The sequence below is a fragment of the Lepisosteus oculatus genome, chromosome 8 (assembly GCF_040954835.1).
Source record: "Lepisosteus oculatus isolate fLepOcu1 chromosome 8, fLepOcu1.hap2, whole genome shotgun sequence".
In the NCBI taxonomy this organism is placed as follows: Eukaryota; Metazoa; Chordata; class Actinopteri; order Semionotiformes; family Lepisosteidae; genus Lepisosteus; species Lepisosteus oculatus.
This window is the reverse complement of record NC_090703.1, coordinates 50,274,531-50,295,942: the sequence shown is the minus strand read 5'-3', so window position 1 is coordinate 50,295,942 and position 21,412 is coordinate 50,274,531. Positions and strand designations below refer to the sequence as shown.

General features: G+C 43.4%; 2 protein-coding genes and 1 non-coding gene across 7 annotated transcripts; 1 reads left to right on the top strand and 2 right to left on the bottom strand.

The window, feature by feature from the left end:
• Positions 1-502: 502 nt before the first annotated feature.
• zbtb33 (zinc finger and BTB domain containing 33) lies at positions 503-6,783 on the bottom strand. Of its 2 annotated transcripts, none has more exons than XM_069193770.1 (2): positions 6,185-6,783; positions 503-3,961 (listed from the first exon to the last, which is right to left on the bottom strand). In XM_069193770.1, the coding sequence occupies exons 1-2, from the start codon at positions 6,452-6,454 to the stop codon at positions 2,240-2,242; spliced, it is 1,992 nt and encodes a 663-aa protein (XP_069049871.1). In that variant the 5' UTR covers positions 6,455-6,783; the 3' UTR covers positions 503-2,239. The 2 variants fall into 2 exon arrangements, with proteins under 2 accessions (XP_069049871.1, XP_069049870.1); XM_069193769.1 differs by having other exon boundaries at positions 503-4,329; positions 6,185-6,266.
• On the top strand, positions 5,505-12,082 carry nkap (NFKB activating protein). Of its 3 annotated transcripts, none has more exons than XM_069193773.1 (10): positions 5,505-5,686; positions 7,536-7,921; positions 8,629-8,709; positions 8,845-8,912; positions 9,207-9,308; positions 9,766-9,820; positions 9,937-10,058; positions 10,217-10,286; positions 10,438-10,587; positions 10,839-12,082. In XM_069193773.1, the coding sequence occupies exons 2-10, from the start codon at positions 7,572-7,574 to the stop codon at positions 11,011-11,013; spliced, it is 1,173 nt and encodes a 390-aa protein (XP_069049874.1). In that variant the 5' UTR covers positions 5,505-5,686; positions 7,536-7,571; the 3' UTR covers positions 11,014-12,082. The 3 variants fall into 3 exon arrangements, with proteins under 3 accessions (XP_069049874.1, XP_069049873.1, XP_015207093.1); XM_069193772.1 differs by lacking the exon at positions 5,505-5,686 and adding an exon at positions 6,799-6,940; XM_015351607.2 differs by lacking the exon at positions 5,505-5,686 and adding an exon at positions 6,799-6,940 and having other exon boundaries at positions 7,515-7,921.
• On the bottom strand, positions 11,640-15,001 carry LOC107077913 (uncharacterized). 2 transcript variants are annotated; one of them, XR_011190294.1, is made up of 6 exons: positions 14,653-15,001; positions 14,262-14,374; positions 14,072-14,166; positions 13,451-13,630; positions 12,388-12,440; positions 11,640-11,808 (listed from the first exon to the last, which is right to left on the bottom strand). It is a non-coding gene; the product is annotated as an uncharacterized protein (transcript). The 2 variants fall into 2 exon arrangements; XR_011190295.1 differs by lacking the exon at positions 14,653-15,001 and adding an exon at positions 14,490-14,585.
• Positions 15,002-21,412: the final 6,411 nt, after the last annotated feature.

Sequence of the window (21,412 nt, the reverse complement as noted above, 5' to 3'; positions counted from 1 at the left end):
CGCTAGCCCCGACATCTCTAAGGGAACAACCCACAGGCGGGGAAATCAAAAGCAAAGTGGAGTGGCGTTCGAACGCATCAAGACCCGTCCTGTCTGTTTGTGTTCTGCTCATTACCACAGCTACTGGGATTTCATCCTGCCCTGGGCTTCTGCCCTGTAACCTGGTGCTCTTATGAGCCGAGAGCAGGAATAACCACCTCTGAAACCTTGGAAGTAGCAAAATAAACTGAGACTGAAGAGGACATCTGGTCTCCACACAGTTTTCTGTACACTGCTTGGACCCAGGGTCTTTTAACACTTACTGTGTTCAGTAATGTATTCATTAGGTTGCATAGCTAACTGTTATTTGTGTACTAATCTCACGTGGCAAGTATCTAAGGGTTATGCATTATCACAGTAAAAACTAAAAGCCTTCTTTCGAGAAATAAACGTGACAGTGTCACAGCCCTTTGAATGATACAAAAAAGACAACTTCATGTTCACTCATACAATCATAAGTAGCTACAAAAATAAACTTTTTATTGGGCGTTTCAAGTTAATGGTATTATGGATCAATTATGACATTGGAAACTTCTAAAAATGGAATAAATAGATAAAAATCTAAATTTACTTCATTGGCAGGTGGAAAGGTTAAGCAGAAATGCAACATCAGAACATTTATATCCTGTAGGAAGAGGCTGCAAAGTTACCTAAAGGTAGAGAAGACAAAGACATTCACAGGATACAACAAAGCAGCTAAATTGTAAATGTTTAACCAGTAAGCCTTTTTTAAAATTTGAAATAAAAAGGTTATGTTACGGCGAGCGGAACTTCCCCATCAGCGAGAGAAGCTGACATAGTCCTGCCCAGACCCAGAGATATACCGGGTCGTCAGACTGTGCTGTGGGACAGCAGCCCCTGTGTCCCCACACTGTTGGCAGTGAGAGCTGCCCACTCCACTGCAGACACTGTGGGAGTCAGCAGGACAGCTGGCACACAGCTCTGATGGGTGCTATCCTACCTCCGCATGCTACGACGAGGGTCGGGGTAGGCCAACATCTGCCAACTCCAAACTGATGAGGCTGGCAATTCCAAATTTGTTTTAAAAAAAGCTAAGTAGCTTACTTTATTTCCTTAACGAATTTACGGGTCACATCCCCATCAAAGCTTTCAGCTGCCAACAGCAGAGAACTACAAGATCAAGCATGAAGTTCAATTCCTGGCTGTGATCTTTTAGGTTCATTTTAAAAATCATGGACTGTAAATAGTTCACATTATCACGTTGTGTGATACCACTATTGTACAGCATTTAGAAAAAGAGCATTTTCTGTCAACACCAACCCTCTTAGGGACAAGATGTTTAGATTTCTCTATCTCATAAAATGGATACTTCAATACATATCCACAGGCACTGTCACAAAAAAGCTGCTGTAAAACATGTTACGAAGCAGTCGTGATAGAGAGATGAACACAAACATGGGATTGTGTAAAAATAAAATGAGTTATGACATTTGTGAAGCAAGGGTTCTACACAAAATTCAACAGTCCTATTAGTAACAATTAATCTGTCATGGTCCTTAACGCAGGAAACAATGATGAGAGGAATAAAAGCTTGTTAACAGCCCGGTTCTTTGAGGGACAGGCAAAGAAACTTCTAAACAACTTCTTGTTTTGTCTTCTGCTGTACTTGCGTGGTGGAAGGTTTCTCCCAAACCCTGCCCCTCCCACCACTCAATATACAGAAAAAGTATAACGAAGTACATTAAAATTAAGTACAAAAAGATATTTTCCTTTTACATCAACACCTTTGAGTCTTTTATGTTTCATTTCTGGTATTTCTCTACAAGTAAACGATGGAATCGGGAAGGGTCTTTATATCGTTACTTAAGCAATGCCATTACTTGAGTCAATTCTTTTCCTGACGTGCATATTAAACTCACAAACCTGTTTTTTGTATCTGGGTATTAGAATAAGAGCTACTGATGGTGTTAGAGAATTCAGGCCGGCTTGTTCAATACCGGGATGTCAGAGCAACACACGAGAAGCTTTCAAAGAAAAAAACGGACAAGAGTAGCCAGAACTTGCTATGCAACAATGCATAATGAAATGAGAACAGCTGCTAACGAAAACCTAGGTGCACAAAGAACCACCAAACCAGTGCTAAAATATCAGATCTTCCTACACACAAGTATCAACGAGTGAACAGTTCAGTGTGGAAATCCGTTCTGGACCCTGGAAGATGAACACCTCCCCCGGAAACTCAGTAGGTCTCTGGTATAACAAATTCAAACTCCGACGTGCCTTCGGTGGGGTTAATATAAGTTTCTGGCTGCGCACCTGGCTGAACAAAGATATCATCCCAGTTCACCACCTGCTTGCCCGTGCTGGGGGGCTGGGTCCCCGGGCTGGACTGGGGCGTCTTGCTGGGATCCACATGGTACACGAGCCCCTCCTCGTTTATGATGGGTATGCCTCCCGAGGAGTTGGGGACGTAGGAGTAGGGCTTGAGCTGCAGGGACTTGCAGGGCAGCAGGCGGTACAGGTTGTTGTCAGTGTCGTCCTTCTCCTTGCGCCCCGAGGGGTCCTGGTTGTGCGCCGACTTGCAGTGCGAGGACAGCAGCTGGTAGTTGATGAAGAACTCGTTGCACAGCAGGCACTGGTACCGGCGTTCCCCCGTGTGGTAGATCTCGTGCTTCGTCCTGTACTCCGCCAGGGCAAACACCTTGTCGCAGTAGCGGCAGGGGTACTTCTTCTCCCACGAGTGGGTGTTGAAGTGCCGCCTCAGGCTGGTCAGGCACACGTAGGAGCGCTTGCACACGATGCACACATAAAAGGTCCGCCCGTCCATGATCAGCTCGTAGTGGTCGTCGTGCCGGACCTTGACCTTCTTCCGGCTCGGCGAGTCCTGGCTGTAGGGAGAGGACATTCTCGCCTTCCTCCCTCCGCTGGCTTTTGAATCTCCCTCCCCGGGGTCATCCTTCATAGGAATCACAATGTCGTAGGTGTTTTCTCCTATGTTGGCATAAACCTTGCACCCTGTAGACAGAGAGTCTATTTCTGACGCCTTGTCTAGCGTAATCGTCTTTTTCCCTGCCACCAGGTTTTGGGGGGAGCTCTGCCCAGCTCCATTCTTTGCTCCGATTGCTGACCTCACATCCGACAGCTTGATTTTGAACTCCCCTGGTTTTGCCGGAGAAGCTTCGAGAACTGTGGTCACCTGCTTCTTCTGGACGCCTGTGCCTTCTTGGTTGTCCTTGGGCGGGGGACCATGGTAGGCGTCCTTGGGCGGGGGACCATGGTAGGCGTCCTTGGGCGGGGGACCATGGTAGGCCTCTAAGGGGGAGGCAGTGGCGAAGTGAGGGGTGGATGGGGGGCTACAGAAGCTGTCCCAGGAGGAGGAGCCGGCAGGGGACGGCGGTGGATTGCTACTTGCGTCAGGGGGCTCCCGCTGAGGGGGACAGGGCCGAGGACTGGGTTCAGGCTGGGCCGGCGCAGGGCTGGGACCAGGGGCTGGCTTGTCCCCCTCTGGGGCTTTGGCAGGAGGCTTTTCGTTCGGTTCCGGTTTGTCCCCGTCCTCCGCCTGCTTCTCAGAAGAGCCGGCAGTGGAAACCTCCTTGCTGTCTTCTCCTCCTGATGCGTCCCCTTCCTTCTCGGAAGGCCCCTCCAAGTCGATAATTTCAGTGGGCGGCCCAGCGGACTGAGCTGTGCTCCCCGATGCCCCCGTTCTTGGGGGTACAAGCTCAGAGCAAAAAATGACATCGTCATTATCGGAGTCCTCATCCACGTAGCCATCTGTCTGCTTGAACTCTTCAGCAGACAGTGAGAACGCCTCGGTTATGATGGGCATGGCTGCTGTGCACGAATCCTGGATTATGAGGTCGCTCGGTGGGTTTCCAGTGCCGTTTTCCAGATCTTTGGGGTCCGAGGAAGACTCCTCCCCGCCTGCAGCAGCATCCTTTGACAAGCCAGGCAGGCCTTTAACCTGAGACAGAGGCAAGCCCAGGTTAGCGATGAAGTTCACCCCCAGCGTCTCCCCCGACTTAATCAGCTCCTCCAGCATGTCTGACCGGACGCGGATGAGTTTCGAGCTGTAAATGTAGTTGAGGATTTCCTCAAAAATCTCCGCCTTCACGAAGTTCAGCTCTATCACCTGTCCAGCGACTGAAAAGAGCTGACGAAAGTAAGAGCTCGATGCCGACAGGATATTTTTGTGGGCTCGGAATTTGCGGTCCTGCACAATGATGGTGACATCACAGAACAATCCAACTGTGCGCTGCTCATTAAGAGACTTCAGCAATGTCCCAGAATACTGTGTGTCTGTTGCAGAAATCAGCTTTAAGCTCGTCATCCCTGTAATACAGATCGAAACATTCAGTAAAAACAGATTTGTACAAGGGGGGGCTTCAGGCATACTGCATAGTGACACATATTTAACATTATTTAGCATATTGAATAATGTGCTGCTGCCAAACTGGAAAAATGGGATTTGCTTACAAGAGAGAACAGGAAATGCTTCTTTACAAAAAGAGTAGCGGTTGACTGAAACAGGCTTACCAGCCAGGGAGGTTAAAGTCCACAGTCTGGGCTCCTTTGAGAAGCAGCTGGTCGAAATGTTACATTCAGCTAATAAAATGCCTAACAAGCACAGTGGGCACAATGGCCCCTTGTTTTCACTTTCTCTTACATTTTAATGTTGTTAAAATGTGTCAAGAAGACCTAGAGACTTCCATACATTCCTGTAAAATGTCTGACATATTAGATCTGCACAAAACATTTTAGCAAAAGATTACTAAATCACAAAAAAAAGTAGAAAACAAAACAACCACAGAGTACTGCTAATTTTGCAACTCTTTATTACTTAGGCATTTATCAACCTCATCATGAGTGACCTGGGTTTTTGATTGGAGAGAAGAAATACCTACAAATGAACAATATCTACAGTATTTGCAAGCAATGTTTGATACCTGTTAAAATTAAAGAGTACTTGGACAACACTGGATTTCAGGTTTTGAAAATAACAATTTTTCCATTTATGAACAAGTGCAAGTTCATAAATACTGAAGGACACGACTGAAGGCTCAGCAACCAAAACACTCCGTTTTCTCTTTGTTTTCTGGAATTAACATTGACGTGTTCCTCTGCAGCCTGCACACTGACGCAAATCCCCAGTCAAACTTGTATATAACATATAGTATCATTTGCACCCACAATATACCACGGTACTGGCTAAATCAATTCACCTGAAAAAGCGACTATTTATCCCATCTTGGGCTTTTACTGGCGACTGAAAAGCTGCTTTACTCGTTAGGTACAAGTTGGGACTTGAACTGGCGTTCGGAGATAGATGTGCTCCTATATCATTCATTTTCATGTCTCTTTCTTTGCGACATATTAAACCAAATGAATATTAGCAAGTGAAAATCAATTTTAATTATAGTCAACAGAAAGCAGGTTCACGTTCATTTCCTTGATGTAGCTACCGCAGTGCATCCACTGATACGTTCAAGTTCAGGGTTATAGCTGAGAAGTCTTTCCAGTGATAATGCAGTAATGACCAAAAAAACGTTTTTTTTTTCTCTTTTTGGAATGAACTACAGTCTCTTGTGTAGATGTGTGTTATGAGAGCACTGAGGTCGGGAAATGAATGCAGCCGTACATCGACTACTAAAAGAAGCTTTCAAAACCTTTGTTGACAATTGAGACCTTGGTGAGTCCGACGTTACAGTCCGGGTTTTACACAAAATATTTAGGCTTCATATGCGGATTTTTTTCCGTAATAAAAAGGTTCGGGTGCAGCGTACAGTTAAATAAAATGTGCAAGTGTGTGTATAAACTATAAAAGAAATCGCTCAGAACAGAGAGGCCTACACGCAGTTCCACAGCCTCGCAAAACAAAAAGCGAGTTTAATTCTGCAACAGTTCGTAAGATCATAGATGCATTTAAGCATTTTTTTCTTTTAAGGTTTTCTTCTGTACACGTCTGACAAAATTATAGAATATGATTTCAAAAGGATTTTAGGTAAAAGGGCTAAATATTGAACAAAAGGGAAACTATTCGCCACTGATCTGTCTTCCTGGTTCATACCGGGTTGCGGCCTTATTGATGCAGTACTGCCATTCTGTCTTTCCTGGCGCTTTCAGTTAAATCGATATCTGGAGCTAATGGTTTCAAGGACGTAATATCAGACATGCATTTGTGATTTACCTGCAAAAACCAAGCGTTCCCTCCCTTCTCTCTGCCAATACCCACGATACCTGCAGACAGTACAGCCCTCCCTTCCTTTTTGCTGTCGAAATAAAAGTCTTGTTGGTTAATCTTACGGCCAACAGGAGTCGCAAAAGCCAGGTTTCTGAAACGTAAACCGCTTGAAGTTGTGGTGACGATCTGAATCCAGTCTGCTGTCACATTGTTCCCCTTTTTGCTTGGGACTGTTTCATTGTGTATAACGGCGAAGTAGCGGGGGAAATCAAACATAGTTCCTGTGCAAAAATATAACGGTTACAAGATTAAGGTGTCAAGGAACTGGTGAAAAAAATATCCGCTGCTCACGATGTGTGCTTCCTCACAAAGACCTTTGCGTTTCATGCTACTATTTTAATTATTAATTTACTGGCTTTTCTGGGGCCTGTCTATGTATTGTATAGATGCAATGTTATTAAGCAATTAGGGAGGGGAACGGATCTTTTCCGAGTATTAGAATCCCTTCTCCATGAAAACTACTTTCCAACAGTAGGATGTAAATTCAGAATATAATATTGGTAACCGATAACTAAACGGTGCATGTAACTGTACTAATTTGGTCAAATATACGTTATTAAATTTGAGCACGAATCCGTTCCTCCAGCGTAGGAACTAATAATGCTGTTTCTGATATCGCGGGACGTTTTCAGCGGCGCACCGATTTCCTTTTGCTGTCTGTAAACAACACTACATTTCCGGCTTCCGAGTATGGATGGTTAGGTGAGTGTTGTGTTGCGCATTATTTTTAAATACTTTTTAATGCTGGGAAACTAAATCTGGCAGGTGGAAGCAACACATCGTTGCTTCTACAGTCTTAGATTTATGGTTTATTTGGATTAAATGAAGGTTAATAATTCATAAACACTTAAATTGCGGGGGAGGTAATGAAAACTTCTTGGCCTTGTGGTTTAATGGGGGGGTAATATTAAATCTTTCAAACAGGTTTGTTTTTGGTGAGATCCAGTAACTGAAAACTTATTTAATTGGATCTAATGTTGCTATAGAATTCCAGTCGTAACTGCAAACAATTAGCAATCATTTTAATGTCAAAGTTTAGTGTAAAACGTTCATTGAACGTGTTTAATAACTGAGCGGTGTTGCTGTGTATCGTGGTAACTCTTTTAACATCATCGATAGTTGGGAAAATCAATACAATTACTTTTTCACCTGCGTATGTCCATTCAACCGGGAACCATTGTTGTTGCCGATACTTAGTTTTAAGACAGCTGAGAAAATAGCTACGAACGGTACTGAATTAATGTGTCTTTTAAACCTCTTAAACAAACCTTTTAAGATGAACACTGGTTTGTTTTAGCGGTTCTTTCAGGGATCTCGGCGGTGATTTGGAGCTATGCCGCCCATCCAGCGGTCAAGGAGCCGCAGCTCGGAGGCCGAGAGCAGCCCGAGGAAGAGGCGGCACAGCCGGACCAGCAGCGGCAGGAGTCGGTCGCGGAGCCCCGCGGTCAAGCAGAGCAAGCACAACGGGGGCTCCTTCAAAGAGGAGAGGAGGACGCGCTGGGTCAGGTCCGTTTCCCGGGAGAGAGATGGGCCGCGACCTCACAACGGCAGCCGGCACAGCCGCTCCAGGTCCAGGGAGAGAGAGGCGAGACACAGCCACGGCGGTTACGACAAGTCCCGGTTTGACCATTACGACAAAAGGGAAGACATTCTGCGGCAGAGACAAGAGGCCTTCATATCGAGGTGTGTGCGTGCTTTTCCCTTTTCTGTAACCCTCAAATTAAGAAAACCTTCTGACCTCTGTCAGAAACCCACTTTTCTCGAAGAACATTCCTCAAGAGGTCTACGACGTACGAACTTAACTCTCCACCTTAAATGGACTAGAATAGAAGTATTTTGTAGTTCGAGGTTTCCAGACCTGGTCTTCAACGGTTCCAGTTCAGTTACTTAAATGTCACCTATTTCTTAGCACTGGCAGTGACAGTGTGATGTAGATTTAATTAAAGAAGTAACCTTTTCAATTAACAGAACTGTGGTCCATGGAGACTGAAGGGGTCTCGGATTCTGGTCCCACATGACCCCTAAACTACTTAATTTAAAAAATCAGCTGCTTAGTTTGCCACAGGGAGATTGTTCCAAGTCCTGGTGATGTAATGGTCACCTATGAAACCTGCTGTAAAGGGGCTCTCCAGGAATAGCTCTGTTGTAATTCAATAAGATTGTATGTTGAAGGGTATGTGATATTTCAGCTAAATGTTTGCCGGATATTTGACACTCTTGTCTCAACAAATAACTGTCATTGCTAGAGATTTCATTTAGGACCAGCACTTCTAGCTGTAAGCAATCGAAGCTGTCGACATGCGATCATGCTGAGGTCTGTTCCGTCTTTGAAATCTGTTTTGTTTATCCGGGAATACAGAAAATGTGACTGCTGTTTCGTTGCATCATAGGCGACTTCAGGAACGGGAGAGGATAGGGGAACTAGGAGCGCCTGAAGTCTGGGGATTTTCCCCAAGAGTCCGGGAGCCAGAGTAAGTTAAGGAGATGGATGAGAACGGCATGCTGTTCCTCAGATCGGAGATGGAAACTCAGATGGATTTAAAAATTGCAGTCTCGTTTTAAAAGCTGTAACAAATGCCTAAACATATCAACCTCTCTGTTTTTAGTTCAGATGAACATACTCCGGTTGAAGAGGATAACAAGAAGAACAGCAGTTCTGATTCAAGTTCTGAGGGTATGTGGTGAAATTCTCTTTTTGGTAAATATCACATCAGTTCCGTCTTGACTTAAGACAGCTTTTGAACCCTCCTCTGAAAAATATGGACTTGAAGTATCATATAGGTTGAGTAATAATAGTGTTAAGTTGAAGACTAGTAATTCATGTTTAGCATTTTACAGTTTTGTGGAATTTTAGCTGTAGCTTTTGTTTTTTATCCTTAGTTATGAGGGGGAAAGTTACCCTGTGGCGGTTTTACGCAGGTGGTGCCATCGCACAAATCACACAGATTAATATTTTTATCACCTGCAGAGGAAAGGAAAAAGAAGAAGAAGAAGAAAAAGAAAAAGAAGTCCAAGAAGAGGAAGCACAGAAAACATTCAGAAGACAGTGAGTCTGAAAGTGATTCTGAAGGTAAGTAATGGGAAGGACATGAAAGGAGTTTCCGAATAGATACGTGAGAATTTCTTCATTGGTCAGGTGATTGCAAGTGTTTGTACAAATTAAAGCTTTATTAATTGCATTTAGAAACTAGGGCCAGTAAACTCCAACATGTACTGAATGTGTCATGTCAGGCTTAGTAGTTTTCATATGTAAACATGGAGGTCTTATTTATCCACTCAAAAATGTGTTATTGATAGCAAACAGATGCCATATTTGGATCCGCATCAGGACACTGTCTTTTTTTTTTTTTGCCTCAGTATATGTCAGTGTGTGTGGGTATACCACATTGTAATGCATCTCCTTAATGTGATCTTGGGTAGGGGAATATCTTTCTTTTGTGGAAAGTTAAACAACGGAAGTACACAGAAAGATCGATTCTGAGCAAAACATAACATTGTGCTTACAGAATTGTTTTCTGTGTCTCCAGATGAAGAAGACCGGAAGAAGAGAAAGAAGAAGAAAGGCAAAAGCAAAAACAAAAAGTAACTAACATTCTTCCGCGCTGACTGTAGGATAAACTTCGTAGGGAGACTTGACTTGTGTTCTGTTCCTGAGTCCCGATAGCTACAGTGAAGCATTTGCTGTTTTATACTAACAGGAAGAAGCCTAAAAAGAAGAAGAAGGCTAAGAAAAACAGGAAAGAGTCGAGTGACTCTAGCAGTGAGCAGTCTGATGAAGAGGAAGATGAACAGAATGGAGAACTCTGGGTGGAGAGAACAGGTAAATCCACACCTTGGTGATTCCTGAAGCTCTTACTGAACTAAGAAACTGAGTTATTCCCCTGTCACGCAGGTGGTGATAAAACAGAAGGCATTTTAAAAGACGTTTAACGACTGTACCTGTTGGGTTTTTCACGTTTTCTCTCTTTCCCCCCCTAGGTGTTCAGGATGACCTTGTTGGTCCCGAGGCTCCGATGACTCATCTGTCCCAGGATGACAAACCCCTGAAGTAGGTGTCTTTCAGTGCCGACTCCATGCGCGGCCTGTTTTATCCCACACTAGAAGGAGCCTAACCGTTTTATCAGTCAGGCCCGCGCTAGACTCCTGAGAGCTCTGCAGAGTTCGTGAAGGTCACGGCGCCTGTCTGTGTGTGTTGCTAGCTATGGACATGCCCTGCTGCCAGGAGAAGGGGCTGCGATGGCGGAGTACGTTAAGGCAGGGAAGCGCATCCCTCGCAGAGGTGAAATTGGGCTGACCAGCGACGAGATTGCATCCTTTGAGAAATCTGGTTACGTCATGAGTGGGAGCAGGTAAGGACAACTTAAACACAGCAGGATATTATTGTAGGAGTCCACAGTAGGGAATTGGTCTTTGGTTAGATTAACACCCCCCCCCCACCCTCCCAAAGTCATTTATTACAAGATGATCACTGGAAAAAAAAATTGGATTTAAATTTAAATGTAAGAACTGTAGCTCTGAGGGCTCCCGCTGGATAGCCTTGCATGATCCAGCCGAAAGGGATCTCTGAGGTGTAACAACAGAATCTGTGGTCTGCGCCCAGGCATCGCCGCATGGAGGCTGTGCGTCTGCGTAAGGAGAACCAGATCTACAGTGCTGACGAGAAGAGAGCCCTGGCGTCCTTCAACCAGGAAGAACGGAGGAAGAGGGAGAACAAGATTCTCTCCAGTTTCCGGGAAATGGTCTACAGGAAAACCAAAGGCAAGGATGAAAAGTAAAATCCCACACGGTCCTTCCCGTGTGATTCACACTTGTGGAAAAGAATGTGGACTGGGCTGTTTGTTTGTTTGTTTGTTTGTTTTTTACGGGAGACTTAACACGTCTATTTTTTTCTTTTTGGATGATGAAACGTTTACTTTTTTTCTCCCCGATTTTAAGAATGAGTTAATATTTCAAGTCTGTTAAGTCTGTATGCCTTCCTTATTGTCGTTCATAAATCCCCCAAAAACTTGCGTTCATATTTAGTTCTGTGTGTGAAATATATCAGTCATGTGAAAATGTGAAACAATCCAAAATCTCGAAAATTAGCTGTGTTACGACTGGGATCACGTTACTTTCAAGCACCAGACTTGCACTTTTTTATATTAGCCAGATGGCAGAGAAATCGGATATGGTCCAGACTACATCACTTCCAGCTGGTGTAAGGATTTTTAATCTTTATCAAAATGGACATCAGAATACTTGTATTGTGAAAACATTGTTGTAATTTTTGGTGTTTCTGTTTCTATTTTGTTAATCATCTGAACAGGTGTACTAGGCAGAAAATAAATCTAGATGATTATCGCTTTCCCTACAGTGTTATAGATATGAATTGTTTTAGAAAATACAACTGGATATCCGAATGTCAATGTCACATCTTTATTTAAGAATGGATGCATTACCCTGTGCTGAATAGGAAAATGCTTATTTTTGTATTCATAAAATACTATTAGAAGTCGATAGATTCCTGTAGAAGGGTCTTGCTTTCAATTACATCCTTCAGCCATTTTTCCCTAAACCTTGTTTTTCCAGGCCTACAGAGAAAAATAAAAATGGTTCAAATGATTAATTAAGCACCTATTCATTTTAAGCAGTCTGTGCTTAGAGGACAGTGGATTAATAATGTGCTTCAAAGTACCTTTCATGCTTGAGGAAAGTAGAGATTTAGAAAGGGGGAAAAATGCCCAGTACACTTCTGAATAGTGATATGATATACTTAGAAGAGTACTGCATATGAAGGGATCAAAATGTACTTGCTTGTCTGAGATCATTTTTTACCTTCATTAAATTGTTGGTATTAACTTTCAAGTTCACTGTGTACCTAACTCTGTTAAGTAAATTAAAGTTCATAATTGTTTTATCTTTACATCTTAATGTAACAATGGCTTAGACTAAAGCAGACCCAAATGCTGCTGTGTGTGAATTCTAGAAGTTTCACAGCACAGCTTGGAACAACAGTCCCACATGCTCGCTCAGTGATCTTCCTCAGTTCAGAAACTGGATGGATGGATGATAGATGGAAGTGTCACCCCGTTGTTGGACATCATGTGGATTCTATTACAATTCTAGGTAAAAAAACTAGAATAAGCTCCTAAAAAAATGACAATATTTACCTGTGTTGCAACTGGTTTGATTCCACAAGAAAATACACTTCTACAGGCAAGGTCTAACAGAGAGTGATAGAAAACAGCAAAACAAGATGCATTAAGTATGATAAATACAGTAATCTTTCACTAAATTAATAGGAGGACTGTAGGTTTTTTTTTTGCAAAGAAGTGGTATGTCTAAAATCGCTGCAGTTAAAATGCATGCAAACCAAATCTGGGGAAGGGTTTTCTACCTCTACCATTAACGGGCTGTACTATCGGCATGTTCTTCTGCTCTTAATTGAGAGCGTTTCCACATTACGGGCCCCAGGTTTTGAGATTAACATGAACAGAAGCACCAGCTTTGATTGTGACAGAAGATGGTGAGGGAGAGAATGTGTGTGCAAGGGGTGCTTGTGCATTGTGAGACTCCGGACTAGCTTAGCGAGCCCCTCCGCCCAAAACCGTTTAATACCTTAAAAAAAAAAAGGAGAGTTTGCACTTGACCATATTGCAGGTATGGACTTGCCCAGGGAGGCATGGTGATGCAGTGGTTAGTCAGCATCGCTGCCTCACAGGGCTGGGGGCCTGGGTTCAATTGCAGACCTGGCTGCTATCTGCATCTGTAAGTTTTCCCATTATTTGCATGGGTTTCTTCAAGATGCTCCGGTTTACTCCCACGGTCCATAAACTTCCTGGTAAGTGAATTGTTTTTTGGGGAAATTGGCCCGGGTGTGGGCGCGTGCATGTCTGTGCCTGCCCTGCAGTGGACTGGCGTCCCATCCGGGGTGTATCCTGCCGGGGTGTACAGTTGGAAGTCTGACCCTGTCGAAATGAAGGAGCTTGGTGTTTTGAACGAAAATTAGGCAAGCTTGGGACACCGTTTGCAACATCAACATCCTTTGTTGTGAAAGGGCCCAGGCGACTTTCCTTTCCTCTCCTTGACCTCAACCTTGAGAGAAGACAGAAGCTCCTGCTAGAAGCAGCTGTTCTAGAGGGACGGTGAGGACTGTCTTCCCACACCGCAGGTGTTTACGGAATCATTCGGCCTTCCCCCGCCCTTTCCACCAGACACGTGAACAGGCTGTACCTGTGGTTTGATCTTGGAAGTCGAGATGATGAAGTAGACGCAAGCTGTAGCCTGCGGGATAGGTCTCCTCCTTGTGGGGATGCTCCACTGCACCCTGTAGTGATACTGTCTGTGGAATTCCAGATCCTTTTCCTGGAGAAATTCCAAGCTGTAAAGCCAGCGGGGATGCATTTCCCACGTCTGGAAAAAGCAATGTTTTAAACCCCGTTAGTAAACTGAACCTGAACAGGAAAAACACTGGAGAGAAAGGTACCCAGGTTTTCACTTTGATTCGTACGTGTGCGCTGCTTAATGGAGCGAGTTTTTTCAAAACTTCTTCGTGGTTCATCCCGTATTGTTACACAGAATAACAGAAACAAAGCTACAGGAGACAGGAGGGCAGAGCGTTTCACACAGAAAGTCTTACTGCTCCTGAAGGCTATCCGGAAATCCTTCAGGCCAGCCTTTTGGTGCCAAATTAAGTCTAAATTCTTGAAAATCTCACACAATCGCAATGTAATGTAAAAAACATGACTTGAGAAATGGTGACCTATATAACCTAGTGGAGGGGAAACTCTTCAGGACTCTAGTTAGACCCCGGTCTTGACAAGATGTGGATTTGTCTCGCTTAGGACTACTTACAGACATATATTCTTCAATTTGTTTCTTTCCGAGCTCTATCGTGAAATCCTTGCAGGCAGTCCAGTTAATATTCTTTATTTCATAATCCGTGCAGTCTGAAAGGAACGAGTAATACTTTATTTTCTTGTGTGTGGTGTGGCAATGCGGAGGCGCACCGCTGAAGTTACTTCATGTGTGTTTTGCGTCCTACCGTTTTCAGTTATTTGCTTGTGAAGGAGGTAGTTCTGCGCATTTTGCAGCGCAAGTTCGATGATCGTAGACGCTTCCTTGTTTAGTACATCTGCATTGTCATCCATGTTTGTCCTAGGACAGCATAAAATATACAAAGTCATTCTTAACAAAAATGTTTTTATAATTCCTTTTTAAAAAGGGGAGAAGGGGCGAAGCATGTACGCAGTCACTCGTGTGTTAGTCTTACCCATGCTAGATACAGTACACTTGGCATTAGATTGTAAAGCACGGCTGAAACGGAGTCAAGGAGGCCAGCCGGGCCCGGAGAGCTGCACAAACAGTATTAAAATAGCAGAAGACATATTAAAATGAGTTTTACATTAGGATTGATAAAGAGCTACCCAGTTTACCTTAAAATGTCCTTCACATCCCACAGTCACGACGGGAAAAGTCACCGGTTCGTGTTTACTGCGGTTTCCACGGCTACGGTTTCTCAGAAGGGTGGAAACGGAGCGTTACTGTGGGTTTTTTTCTTAGAAACACAGTGCCGTATGTTTTCCCCATCCGTTTTTGAAAATCGCATTTCATGATACTTTTGGTCACATCTCTTACATCACCCCGAACTTTGTAACAGTTTCTTACAACAGATCGGCAACAATTTCGTTGGAGTAGGGAGCTGCGTCAGCTTGCGCAGGCTGCACGGAGGAGCAGGTAAAAGTTTATTCCCTGTTGGTCCAATAACCCTTGGAATAAACCTTTACCTGTTCCTGTGTTGCTGAAGAGCGATTGTGTTTTGTATACGAAGGGCTCTGTTTTTGTATCAGCTATGATTGTTTTAGGGATACCGTACATCGGCAGTGTCCCAGACATGCCCTGCTTTTTGCTCCTTCATTTTGCTCCTTCATTCTGCGTCTGGAAGGAATTTCCAAATATTTTTTTAAATTTCCGGAATTGTTCCCTTATTCTTGTCCCTCAGATGTTTTCGATTCGAAATGGCTTACAAATTGTTACCAACATCTACTACTAGTACAAATACAACTGGCCAAACCCCTTACTGACGAAGGAGAGTCCTCTTGTCTGATTTTGGAAAATCCTTGCTAATCCTAGATCGTTATTAATTTTACGGTAGACCTGAGCTACCCCAAATATACTAACATGTGCCCTGGAATAGTTTTTGAAATGTTTTCGTTGCATTGTAAATGGATCATCTTTCAGCGATAAGTTATGTGCAAAGAGTATGTGAATTAACGGCAAGGGTTCATTAATATTCATTCACATGACCTGATATGTTCCAAGCTGAACCGTTTCTGCTGGGAGATCATGGGAGACGAAGAGTCCTTAAGCGCTGTTTTTTGTTTTGTTATTCTGGTACTTCATTGTCTCCGATGAAGGTTACCATGGGGAAAGGGACGGCAAAAGCGTCCTTTGTTCTCGGGTAATTAAATGCTCTTTTTATTTTCCATTACGAAACATTAATTTGAAAACAAAGATACTGTATTTACTGATCCTTTTTAAAAGCCCACCCCCCCTCCAAACCAGTCCAAAGGTATTTCGGTTATTATTGGTAAGTGATATTAGATCTGCTCTTTTTAGAGAATTATCCGAAATGAAAGCCCTCTGTATACTCAAGTCATCCACTCTTCGTCATTCCTTCTTCGTATCAATGTACAGTATATTGCCTGAGTGCATTGAGATAGCTGTTATTTATGAGTTGTGTCCAAGTTGGTTTAAGTTTTTGAACGGACTTGGTCTCCAAGTTAACCAATTCGTCTTTAAAATCCACTGTAACAGCTGAAGCCTTTTCTGAACTGCTGGATACATTAAAGATGCGAATGAACAAGGAAGAGATGATAAAGGTTAGTTTAATTATTTGTCGAAAAGTAGATACTCCATTTTGGCTGTTGAGCGTTCTTCATTTACCAGCTGCAGAGAGGTGCAGAACATAACAGCTCATTCAAATAAAATACAATTAATTCATACTGTATATACATGTAAGTCAGATACCACTTGATCCCCAAAATTGCATAATGCTTCTAATAATAAATGTCCTTTGATTTCTCATATATTTTATAAATGATTGTCATCGTTGTGCTTTCTCAATGCAGGAAATGGAAATTACGTTGTGTTCTCTTTCTTCTTTTTTTCAGCATGGAATAAACCTGTTACTTGTTCCTTTGCAGCCTACGCATGCTGACGCAGCTCCCCACCTGAACTAAATTATTGGATATTTACAAGACAAAACACCAATGTATTCAGTAAGACTTTAACTGAAATGTGTTAGTAAATCAGCTGTACTGTTTTAGTCCTATTTCACATGTGCTGCATGTAGAAATGTATTAATATGGAATTGCTAATATATAAATGTTGTACTGATACATGTCGATGTAACCCACCACTCCACACTAACATTCTTTATCATGAAACAAAATGATATATTGTTGTTTTGAAACAAGTCTTAGCATGAGGACTTGTTTCTTCCTCGTGGAGGAACACCCTGTCTCACACTGCTGTAGAATTCGCTGGGCTGATAGCTCTCGAGATGTGGAAAGGCAGGTCCTCCAGTGTGTGTTTGCATCTGAGAGGTCTCCCAGCGAGACAGGTCCTGCTGCAGAGCCGACAGAATGGTATCAGTTCAGGCTGGGCTTACTTTTCTTCATCAGGTGCCTCCGTGCCACTGAGCCTTCTGGCTGTAAGCTGGCACTGCCCCGGCTCAGGGGTCAGGGGCTGGACCAGTGGGTGTCCATGATGGTCACTGCAAGGAACTGAGAAGAGAAGAATGAGAGAGTGTCATTTACCGCTACAGTCACAAACACCTGATGGCTGCAGTTTGTTTCCATTGAAGGATTTTTAAAGAGGAGGCCTGAGCTTTTCACTTTTGGGCCAACTTGGTCATATGCAACGATACTGAAGCTTTATTCCCACTTCTTTCTGTCTAGAATTGAGCTATGGATTTAAATATGGACCTGACTTGTCATAAGGTTATGAGAGACAAGTTCTGTTTAATGTGCAGTACGCAAAGGAGCAGAAGTGCTGACAAGTGCAAACACAATAAGAAACACAGCCCATCCGGTGATTTTTGCATGAGAGCCTATAGACAATCTGCTACTAAACTGTAAATGGCATATTTATAACTCCAGTAATATTAGCTGGTCTTTAGAAAAAGCACACAGATTCAAAATGTTAGTTTAATACTAATTTGTTGGATTTTTTTTTGTCAGCCATGGCGAAGCAAAACAAATCTTTATGCATGCATGAACTGAGAGAGAACACCCCAAGGGGAAATCTGGTGATGTTCTTGAAAAAACCTGCAAACATAAAGAAACAGCTGTAATGCAGAGCCTTTCACTGACAGCCCTTTACAGCAATACCGTGGACATGGCTGGTGAAACCTGGGTCTGTCTGCAAATGCAGGCCTTTTGAGCTGCCGGTGCGGTTAATCCCTATAAGTCTGTTAAGAACCGGCTATTGCTGAGCAAGAGAGAAGACAGATCTCGGACTCAGGCTATTCCCAGCTCCTTCCCTTACCCCCGAGGAAGGATTTCCGGGACTCCGGCTGTGGCTGGGCGGCAGGGCTGCACAGTGGCCTCTCCGGGGTGGAAGAGGAGCTTTTCAGGCTGGAGATGAAGGTGGAGCAGGTGTCCAGGTCCCGGGCATCTCTTTGCGGCTGGGGGTCGTGATAGTGGCAGGGGGATCTGGAGGGCGCACACCCCATGGTGCCTGCTGCTCAGGCGCTGCATGTGATGGAAAAAGAGCTCGGGCTACAGGTAGGTGGGAGCTGATGGGCTCGATCCTCTCCCTGCTCTGTGGGAAGGGCTGGAGAGCTCTGTGAGTGGGAAGCAGGGGCTGAGAGTGGGTGGGTGGCAGTGCTGAGAATCGGATGCTGGCAGATGCTGTTTGAAACACTCCATCCGTGGTTCCTCGAGGTTTCAGTCGTTTTCTTCTTCCAAGCCATTATGGTGAACAACATTTTTTTTTTCCGGTCTACAGTGTACCCAAAGGTGTTGTGGGGTCGTATTTAAAAAAATCAGGTGACCACACTGCAGTAACATGTGGCTTAAAATATAGTTAATGCACGAGAGAACACAAATGCGATTTGGCGGGCTAAAATATAAGGAAAACAAAATACTCAGTCTCAGTCAATCACACAATGTACCAACGTTGCTGGCTTATTTTCATATTTCTTAACCATTTGTGCAAACTCACAGCACTGAAGCACTTCCCCTGTTGCATAACAGGATACAGTACAGGTTTTCTGTGTGTTTAATAGGCATTTTTGTGAATTTGTGTAAGTTTTAATGCGAGGCGATTAAAGGTTACAAAACATTTTGGAGATTTACCAGCTCACTCCTTCTCTCATGTGATATCTTCTAATGAAACCGCCACTGTTATGCTTGTCTTCAGCCAAAAAGCACTCAAACCATGAAACGAATTGCATTTCTCTTCACACACTCTCATCTGACAGGAGCCTGAAGGATGTGCACATCACGAGTAGGAAGGGTGGTTTGTACAATTTGATCATGCTGTACAAGGAGAAAGCTGCAAATTCTGTGAAGAAACTAGCCTAGCTAATAAAAACATTATGTTTGGAAATGATTTTATTGGAAAATGACTGAAATACTGTATTCATGTTTTTTCAAAGCACCATGTTAGAATACATTAGAGCACATATACAATACTTATACAATAATTTATAAGAGTCGACAACAAAAATGAAAACAATACAGCTGCCAATAAAAAAATACAATAAAAATACAAACAATACAGCTGCCATGAAAGGTATCTGAAATAAATAAAATCTGAAAACTAATAAGAATATAATTCTTTCAATTACAAGGACATCCTGTTTTTAAATACAAAATGAGTTAGTTTTAAATACACAAATTAAACTCTGTGATCTTAGTTTAGGGGGAAAGTTATTCCAATCCATCGGAGCCTTCTAGCTAAAAGCTTTCTTTCCAATCTCATAATATACCCAATGAACCTTAAAATATCTTTGCTCAGACGGTCTAAAGAATATCCTGTATTTTGTTCTAATAAGTGCTTTTAAATAAATAGAACTTGTTTAATTAATTTAATAAGTAGAAATCAGAATAAGTTGACATAGATTGTTGTAAGTCACGTCTAGGGCTGTCAGCTGAGTTAGATACGTTCCCATGAATTATACCACCATAGCCCAAGAGATTTTAGATTTTAGACCAGAGGCTCTTGCATGGTCAGTGATTAAATTAGGCTTCAAACAGGGAGCGTGAAGCATGGCTGAGTGATCCCACTGAGTGAAACAGAACTGCAGAAGGGGTGAGAGATGAGCGCTGCACGCATGCCTGTCTCCGCTGTCTCGTGATGTCCCTTCTCTGTTTCCTGGTTTCCTGCTCTTCGAATGCCGTCTTGTAACACTGAACCTGAACACGATCCCCTAGCCCTCTCTTCACTTGTCTGCTGCCCACCCCAGGAAGGAGGAGATCTCATGCCTGAGCAGGGTTCCCTTCGGGAAGCCTGGTTCCACCTCGACCACAGCGACCCCCTCGTGAACCTCCTCCTTAAGGAGATGTCCTTCAGGACATAGAGGGTAAAGGACTACTTGTATTGATGCCCAAGATTGTAAGCACCCAAAAAATGGGAGATTTGGTTTGAACAATGACTTGCCTAACTTTCTCTTAACTCACATCTCTAGTATGATGGCTTACACACACCCCTGGATCGTGCAGAAGGAGAAGACTAATAACCTAGAGTTCTCCTTATCTCCATGTCCAAATATTCAAAAGCACATTGAAAAAAGTCTGCCCTGCAGACATCTTCAGAAGCAGTGAAGGAGAACCAATGGCCACAAGTGGAAACTATGTAAGAGTGCATTCAAAGCTGAGACCAGGAGATGATTCTGTACACAAAGAGTGGTGGGAGCCTGGAACAAGCTAGCCAGCTATGTTGCTGAAACCATGATGCCATTACACTGATGGCTTTCAAGAAAAGGTTGGGCAAGACCAATGGATTAGTGGCCAGCTCTGTGACCTTAGCCCCCCTACAAACAGCACAAACGATGAAACCCACCTCATTCATATATGTTGCATTTGTGCGTTTGTGCTGCTTTTGTTTCCGAGATATAGTGCCTTGTTTTTCGGGTGACATTGACCCCCAGTGACCCCGGTCAAGTAATCGGTTTCTCTTTGTCTCCTTCCTAAATAAACATGCGCACCAAGGGACATGCAAAGATTCGACCCGCCTCTCGAGCAAAGGATTTAAAAAGGCTTGAATCTGCAACTTTATGAACAACAAGACCACTTTTGCACTTTTTCTGCAAAGCACATTCGTCAACGTGAAAACGAACCAGGATGTTTTTTTAAGGGCCACTATGTACAAAGTTGACACAGGTAGTTCATAGCACATTGGAAAGTCTACCATCTCACACATGCCGGCCGCGACAATATTGGAAAAAACAATTTGTATCTTCACATGTCATAAGTGAACATATATCTTAGTTCTTTAATAAACTGTCATTTTCCACGTGTTTGTATTTACAAGGTTCCTATGGGCAATCAGTCCTTGATGTTGCATACAGCGTGAGGGCACACCTTGACCTCTGAAAACACACATTTGACGGCCTTTGTTAGATCGTCATATTTCTCCCAGGTGAAGTTGTGTCTTTTGCAGTGTGCGTAAGGACCCCGAACATGTTTGCTTGTCCAGATCCCTGAAGTTGCCTCCCCCACCCAACAAACAACGCAACGATAAAACCCACTGTAATCGTTAGTTCTGCGTTTGTGTTGATTTCGTTTCTGGTAATCATGTGACTGCAAGCCCAGGTGACTACAAGGAAGTTTACAGGTACCAACACACTCGGTACTTTAATTCCTGGACGTGATGAAAACGAGTCTGTCTGGTCGGGTGGGGTGGATGTTTTACATTTCAGTATTGTGCCTTCTTTTTCTGGCTGACAGGCTCAGAAAACACACTGCACCCTTTGTTTTCATCACCTCCAGGAATTAAAGTACCGAGTGTGCTGGTACTTGTAAAGTTCCTTGTAGATAGTCACCAGGAAAAACAAGGTGCTATATCTTGGAAACGAAAGCAGCACAAACGCAGCACTAAAGAATGAGGTGGGCTTCATTGTTTGTGCTGTTCTGTAGGGGGGGGCCAACTTCACTGAGTTCACACCTACTGGTAGTTATCAAAAAC